This window comes from Poecilia reticulata, linkage group LG2 (assembly GCF_000633615.1).
Source record: "Poecilia reticulata strain Guanapo linkage group LG2, Guppy_female_1.0+MT, whole genome shotgun sequence".
Classification (NCBI taxonomy): domain Eukaryota; kingdom Metazoa; phylum Chordata; class Actinopteri; order Cyprinodontiformes; family Poeciliidae; genus Poecilia; species Poecilia reticulata.
This window is the reverse complement of record NC_024332.1, coordinates 23232651-23239686: the sequence shown is the minus strand read 5'-3', so window position 1 is coordinate 23239686 and position 7036 is coordinate 23232651. Positions and strand designations below refer to the sequence as shown.

The 7036-nt window shown below is 39.7% G+C and overlaps 1 protein-coding gene across 1 annotated transcript in view; it reads right to left on the bottom strand.

Annotated features, from left to right (window-relative positions):
• Positions 1-6790, bottom strand: part of rftn2 (raftlin family member 2) — a 27615-nt gene extending 20825 nt beyond the window's left edge. The window contains exon 1 of the mRNA XM_008437774.2: positions 6332-6790. Within this exon, the coding sequence (XP_008435996.1) occupies positions 6332-6470 (139 nt within the window). The 5' untranslated portion in view covers positions 6471-6790. The remainder of the gene's footprint in view (positions 1-6331) is intronic.
• Positions 6791-7036: the final 246 nt, after the last annotated feature.

The window sequence follows — 7036 nt, the reverse complement described above, 5'->3', positions numbered from 1 at the left end:
TTCACATTTTAACGGAAAAAAGAGCAACGCGACTTGGATGTAACGAGTAACGCGACAGTTTTGTAGAAATGTAGTGAAGTAGAAAGTACAGATACTTACTGTAAAATGTAGTGGAGTAAAAGTAGAAAGTATCCATTATTAAATCTACTTAAGTAAAGTACAGATACACGAAAATTGTACTTAAGTACAGTACTTCCCACCACTGACTATAACTCAGAAGGCAGAGTCAGTGCAGACATAAGGTACTTTAGCGAGATGCATCGGAGTCGGACCCCACATCAAGTCTCCTGTTAGATAAAGTGAAACCAGGCCAAGCTGCCAGGGAGCTCTGGGGGAGGGCAGGGTGTGTGTTCTCACTGTGTGTGTCCCAGAAATGCTTGGTAGTTTCAAGGAGAAGCAGAGACGTCCGCTAGCCGTTGAAGTGATTGATTTGATCGACTCTGAGTCCAGCTCAGAACCTTCAAGTGGGACTGGAATGTTTTTAGGTCGGTTCATCTCCAGGAATCGAAGGGCGGTGAGCTGAGCTCGTCGAGTCGAACACCAGCTGATCATACACGTGCATGTCTCTTTCATGAGACATTATGTGGACGCCGATTGGCTTTGCTTTAAGAAGACATCAGGGTGTTCGTAAACAAAGAGAATCTGTCCTCTGTGTTCCAGAATAGGCGGCTCGATCAAGATTTAGTTATCACACCCTGACAGATAGAGACCTAAAGGAGCCAGACCGTAGTCTGTTAAACTAAAACCATTTAAAAAAAAGCAATAGTCACTTTTCTATCCTTACTTTTCCTTTACTTCATAGCAAAATGCAATGTAAAGCTTCATTCTCACCGTTTGCTGTCTTGCTATGTATGCTAGCATATTAAAAAAAAAACACTGTTATTACAGTAATTAGGGCTTTTATCTGAGGAAGTGAAGTGGATTTTGGTTAGCATGAAATCCTGTCAAGTCCTTGAGATGTGTGCTGTTTTTTCTTTGGCTTCAGATGAGAGAATCCTGTCAGAACTTATGTGAAGTGAGAGTGTCTTCATTCTGGAGACATGGTGTGAGCTGGTTGGCAGACATTAGCTTCATATGGATGGTCCTGCACTAAAATCATTTATTTGGCAAGAAATAGCTCGGCAGAATGAAAAAAAAAAACGAAGCCAGTTGTAAGCAGACAACTGCAAACTGGGTGAACTGGTATTTGCACTGTTTTATTTTAATACATTACTATGTGTTGTCTTTAATGCACAAATAACTGCACAATTTGTACCTTTTTTTAAACCATGCTACTCATTTGGACATTCCTTGGATCAAGCTATGCTATTTTCACTAAGCTTTCAGTATTTTAAGTAAAAATTTTGTCCTTACTGTACGGTATGTTGTTCTTAATTTTGTTTTTTAGACATTTTAAATACTTTTATCCTTGTGTGAACGTACGCGCCATAATATCCTGTCAGTTACATCCAAATTACAGTTACACTGTGAGACAATAAAGGTTATTCTGTTCTATAAGAGTGCAGGTTATCTCTGTATTTTGTCAAGTATGGAGCTTCACACTAAGTGAAAGCTTTTTTTGTCCCATTAAAGGAAGTGTAAATGAGTGCTAAGCAGCTGCTCTCACACTGTTTGCATGTTGTAAAGCTGCTGGTGTGATGCTGTCATTTTCACCTTTCTTCTTTCGATTGAACCCTTCCTGCAACAAAGTCACCAACGTGGACAATAAACACCTAATGGTCTTCGCTCGTGTAGAGAATCAGGAGGAATCAGGACGAAACCCYGTCTGCTGTTAGGATTCTCTACAGGTGAAAATCTATTTATTTAATGCTTAACACATGTATTTTTGGATCCAGACACACAGATGAGTCACATGAAGACGCTCTGTGAGTGAAAAGCTTTATTTATACGCGTGTCTGAGGGCAGAGCGTGTGACTGTGAAGGTTTTCTACCACATGGTCCTGAAACAGATGCAGAGAAAGGTAACTGAGAAAACTATTACTGTAAATGTTCATGAGTATAATTCAAACTAACCAATTTTTTTGTAGTCAGGCATTGTGGTGGTAGTGAGACGGTTTTAGACTTTTCCTTCTTCATAATTCAGACAATTTGCTGGAATCTTCAGACCCGTACGAGAATATCCATTAGGAGAATCTCCGTCTGCCAGTTTGTGTCCTGAAGCTCAAGGAAACTGGGATTGTTTGTCAGGGACGACGTTACAAAGCATCCCAGTAAGTCCACCTCTGAATGGCTGAGAAAAGAACAAACTGAAGGTCTTAGAACGACAGTCAAAGTCACGACTCCTTGAGTCCGTTTGGCTTAAAATCCCTTTTTTGTGGCTTAATTAACACGATTCCTCCACAATAAAGTAAAAGACTCATTACACCCAAAGTTGGTGCAACTAGTAGTTTGGATTTAGGGCAATTACTTTTTCACATAGAGCCAAATCATCATTTGAAAACGGCTTTTTGCGTCAAGTTGACATTAGTTTAACAATCTGGACTGCTTAATTGTAGCAGACCACTGTGTGTGTGGGGGAATGAATGAAACAGAGTGTAATATAATATGCCATTAGCTTGTATTGCTAATAGTTGTTAGCAACCCCAACCATTAGCAAATCACTAATGTGTTTAATCTAGGGGTGGGAATTATCGAATCAATTGTTGTGTATTATTTATCGTGATAAATACCTTGTCGTGAAAAGAATTTTGATTTATCGTCGTCGACAGTTTCCATTGATGAATGGGAACTGTCTGTTTTGTCAGGATTGTTATTTTTTCTATTTCCTCCGCTGTATGTTCAATGAGAGTATCAATGAATATCAATACATTTGAAAATATGATTAAATACAGTGTGTGCTGCTTCGTATTACAAATCACACTGCTTTATGTGCCTGGTGTTCTACAGAAATGTGTTATAAATGTGAATTTTCCAAGAGCCGTATTTATTTGTGGGGTTTTGATTGCTGTGTCATGCAGTCAGAGCCACACAGTTATCTAGAAAAGTTGTAATAAATTGTTCTTATCATCCTGTTTATTGTCAGCACAAGAGTACCACAAAATATTGTGATAAAACTTTAAGTCCTGCAAAGCTTAAGGCTCTAAAGTCAACAACACAACAAAAGCAATTCTTGCTACATGTTCGTTCAAGAGGACTGAATGCTGCAAGTCAGTAGTTGTGTTCGCATTGACCATAAAATTGCACAATTTGACAAATTTACTTAACTGAAACATGCCATTTAAAAAACAACAACAAAAAAAAAAAAACAACAAAAAAAAACTTGTTTTTTGATGAAAGGTTTTGGCGCTAGGATGAGGTTATTTTCTTTTGGTTGTTTCAAAATTGGCTTATTTCACCAAACTGCAAAGGAAACCGTTTTTTCGCATCATATGAGTCACATGATCAACAACCAGAAGGCGACAGGAAGTAGTTGAAGGATGATGTTTTTCTAATGATTTATCACGTGACCAAAATCATTCACGCGTGATTTTCATTGCGTTTCTTTTTTAATGGAAACACTGCAATTGCAAAATTGTGTTTTTTCCACATTATGATATAGCACTGACAAAGTTTTGGAAAAATTTGTAACAAAAACGCTGCTATTCACTCAGCGCAAGCTGCTGGGTTTCCTTCGAAACCTTTTAAACTACCTTGAATAATTTGAGCTTAATGTGCTGTTTGACTGGAATTGGAATGCATGCGTCATTGAATTGAACTGATTATTTTTTTAAAGTGCCGTGAGACGACATTCGTTGTGAATTGGCACTACAAAAACTAGCTGAACTGAAGTGAGTCAATCCGCAACAAACTAATATACAGAGGAATTTCAGAGAAAACTGGCTGCTCAACGGGAGACACGCAACATGACATCAACSGGGCGCCGACCGCAGCTCCTGCACGCCCACGTTCCCACATTCCTGCCCATATCCATGCCCACATAGCGAGGAGCAMGCTGCCAGTGGAGACACACCCAACTCGGCTGGAACCGAACCAGACATTAACCGGCTGGAGTCAGACTTGACAATGGAGAAGGGGCTTTAGAGTAGAAAACACATGTAGTGTTGCATGGAGATCAGCTGAGAGAAAGCAGTTATATTTGATGCCACGCTACAGAAAGTAAGTCTGTATGAAGTGTAAAAACGTCATCACTGCAGCCACCGAATCAACCTTTCCACACCACGGCACCATCTAAAGCGTAGCGGACCTCTGCTCAGCCTCCCTGATCTCTGACTTTAGAAGCTGCTCTCTGTTCTGTGATTCACCGTTTTTCCCCCCCCAGCCTGCTGTTTACACACCCAGCTCCCCATTCACAACTTAATCACCGTTTCCTTCCAAATAGGTCAYGGCGAAAGCAGCCAGTTGGAGCCCCAGATGAAGGGATTATCCTCAGTGCCGTTCAAATTAGACTCCATTTCCCAGCAGGTGTTTTAACGTGTCAGGGAGGGAGTTTCATTTAGCTGCAGGGGAAGGCGTGTGAATCAGTGAGTGTCCTTGTGTGTTTGGAGGGAGAGAGCCACGAGAGGAAGAGAGGAAAAAAAATAAAACTCATTGGTGACCTATTTTCCTTTTTTCTTTTTTTTTTTTTTTTGACAGGCTGAGTGAACGTCTCTGTTGCATCTCAGGCCCGGTTGGTAATTTCACACAGTAATTTAGGTGCTAGATTCACTTTGTCTTGTTGAGATATTATTTTTACTGCACTTAATATCCACAATAAAAAATAACAGACCCTATAATTAAATTGTTGCCTACTTTTAAGGCAAAGTAAACAGAGRGAAAATTGTTTCCCTTGAGACTAAATTTAAGAGACAGATAAACAGTCCTTGGAATAAGAAAAGATTTATGAGTTTCCTGTCTGGAGATCTCAATGAAATCATACAGTCAGGATCTAGTGGTCAGTTCAAAACTATTACTTCACTAATGTCAAAACTAAAAATACTATTTCGCAAATATGATGTTTCCAATAGACGAGATACGCAGTTAATWTCACATGGRGATAAGTTTGTTCACACGTCATTAAAAAAAACTTCATGTCTTCTTCGTGGTTTGTGCCAGTGGCAACATCCGGTTGTTGATCACGTGACTCAAATGATGCGAAAAGTGTTTTCATTGCAGTTTTGCGAAACTAACCAGTTTTGATGCGGACAAAAAAAATAAAAATAAAAATAAAAAACCCAAGCAAACAAACAAAAACTAAACAAACCAACAAACAAACGAAAAACAAACAAAAACACCTCATCCTGGCGTCAAAGCTTTCATCACGAGTTTTTTTTTTTCTTAAGTTGCCATGTTTCCATTAAGGGAATTTATTTTCCATATGTCAAATTTCCCAATGATAAAGAGATTTTATATAACCGAYACGTCTAACTACAGTAGTGCCACTGAATCCAAATGACTCTAAAAGACCGTGCTCATATTTAGCAATCCTTTCAGTAAAAGACAATTATTTATGAATAACGATGACTGTATRAGTCATCGTTATTCATCTSCATATTCATCTGTATCTTGTTGCTCAGKAGAGAGACCGGATTCTTTTATTCATAAAAAGTTTGAACGTATCCAAAATCGTACAGAAAAATACTGAACTCTCTTCATTCATAAACGTGTGGGTTACTTTCCCCTGGATTTTGACTCTCAGGCATCTTTTAGATATTTGAATGAAAAAAAAAAACTCCAAACAAAACACGTGCTTGTCATTTGTGTGACCRGTGTGTCATTAACTTCTTTGGCGGGTTTTAGCCCAGCATTACCCGTTCAGGTGAAGCGAGAGTATGACGTAGCTCCGAAATTAAAATACCCTCAGAAATTATGCAGAAAATTAACTTGCACGAAGCGATAATTCCGAGTTTTCTATTGCCAAGCAGGTGAGATGAGCTGCGTTTACATTTAAGGAATTTAATAAATCTCAGATCGCTATCCCCAAACTGGAACAATAAAAAAGCGTACACACACACACACACACACACACACACACACACACACACACACACACACACACACACACACACACACACACACACACACACACACACACAGACTGAACTAAACTTTTTCTGACATTAGCCCAAGAAAAGTAGTGAAAACTGAGAAAAAATTAACAAATTTCCAAGGAAAACGACATTAAACAAGGTTCCATCTGCACACAACCACTTAACATACCGACTTTTCAACAATTTACTTCATATTTGATGATACCAGACGCTACACAATAATTTAATTTCGCCTATTGTTACCTTTTATGTCAATCCCCATTGTCTGTCAATATTTTGCTATGAAACTGTAATATGACATTTCTGACAAAAATATGAGAGAAACACTTTAGAGAGGTTACATTGATGGAGTTCACGAGGTCTACCTTCCAAACTGAAGTCCAGCAGAACATAATCATACACGGTGTCTGTCTTGGTCTCCACCTGGGGTCTCTTCAGGGTGGAGTAGATTTTCCCGGGACTGCTGTCCTCCGGGTCTTCCAGTTTCCTCAAGCCGCAGCCCATGTTCCCTGAGGCGGGGAGAGGCGCTCTCTCAGCGGGGTGGACTGTGGAGCCTTCAGCTTCTAACTGGACCGCTCCATCCCTCCTCCATCGGCTATAATAATCCCTTACTGATGAATGCAAAGCACGAATGATGGCAACAGGAAGGAAAGAGCGGAAAGCTGCGGAAACGTCCAGCGCAGCGGGTCTAACTTTGAGGATGCTGCTGCTGGGGCTGCGTGGACAGGAGAGAGCGGCGCGCTTCTCCTGGAGAAAAGTTTCCACCCCGTAAACAAGTTCACGAGCGGAAAAAACATCACTTCCGCCCAAAACTTCAGAGTAAAGCAATAAGGAAGCAAATGAAAGGGGGGACGACTCGAAAGTATTTGGGTGAGTAATGAAGCAGCATGGTGCTAAAATTAATCGAAAATTAATTCGGAATGTATTCATATGGTTCTCTCCATCCTCTCTCTCTCTTTCTTTCACACACACACTAAACACACATTTTGTTGCTACAGTATTGTTTCTGGATGGATTTATTCAATTTTGCCTTAATATTTCACACCAAATATATTAGATKAAAAAAAARA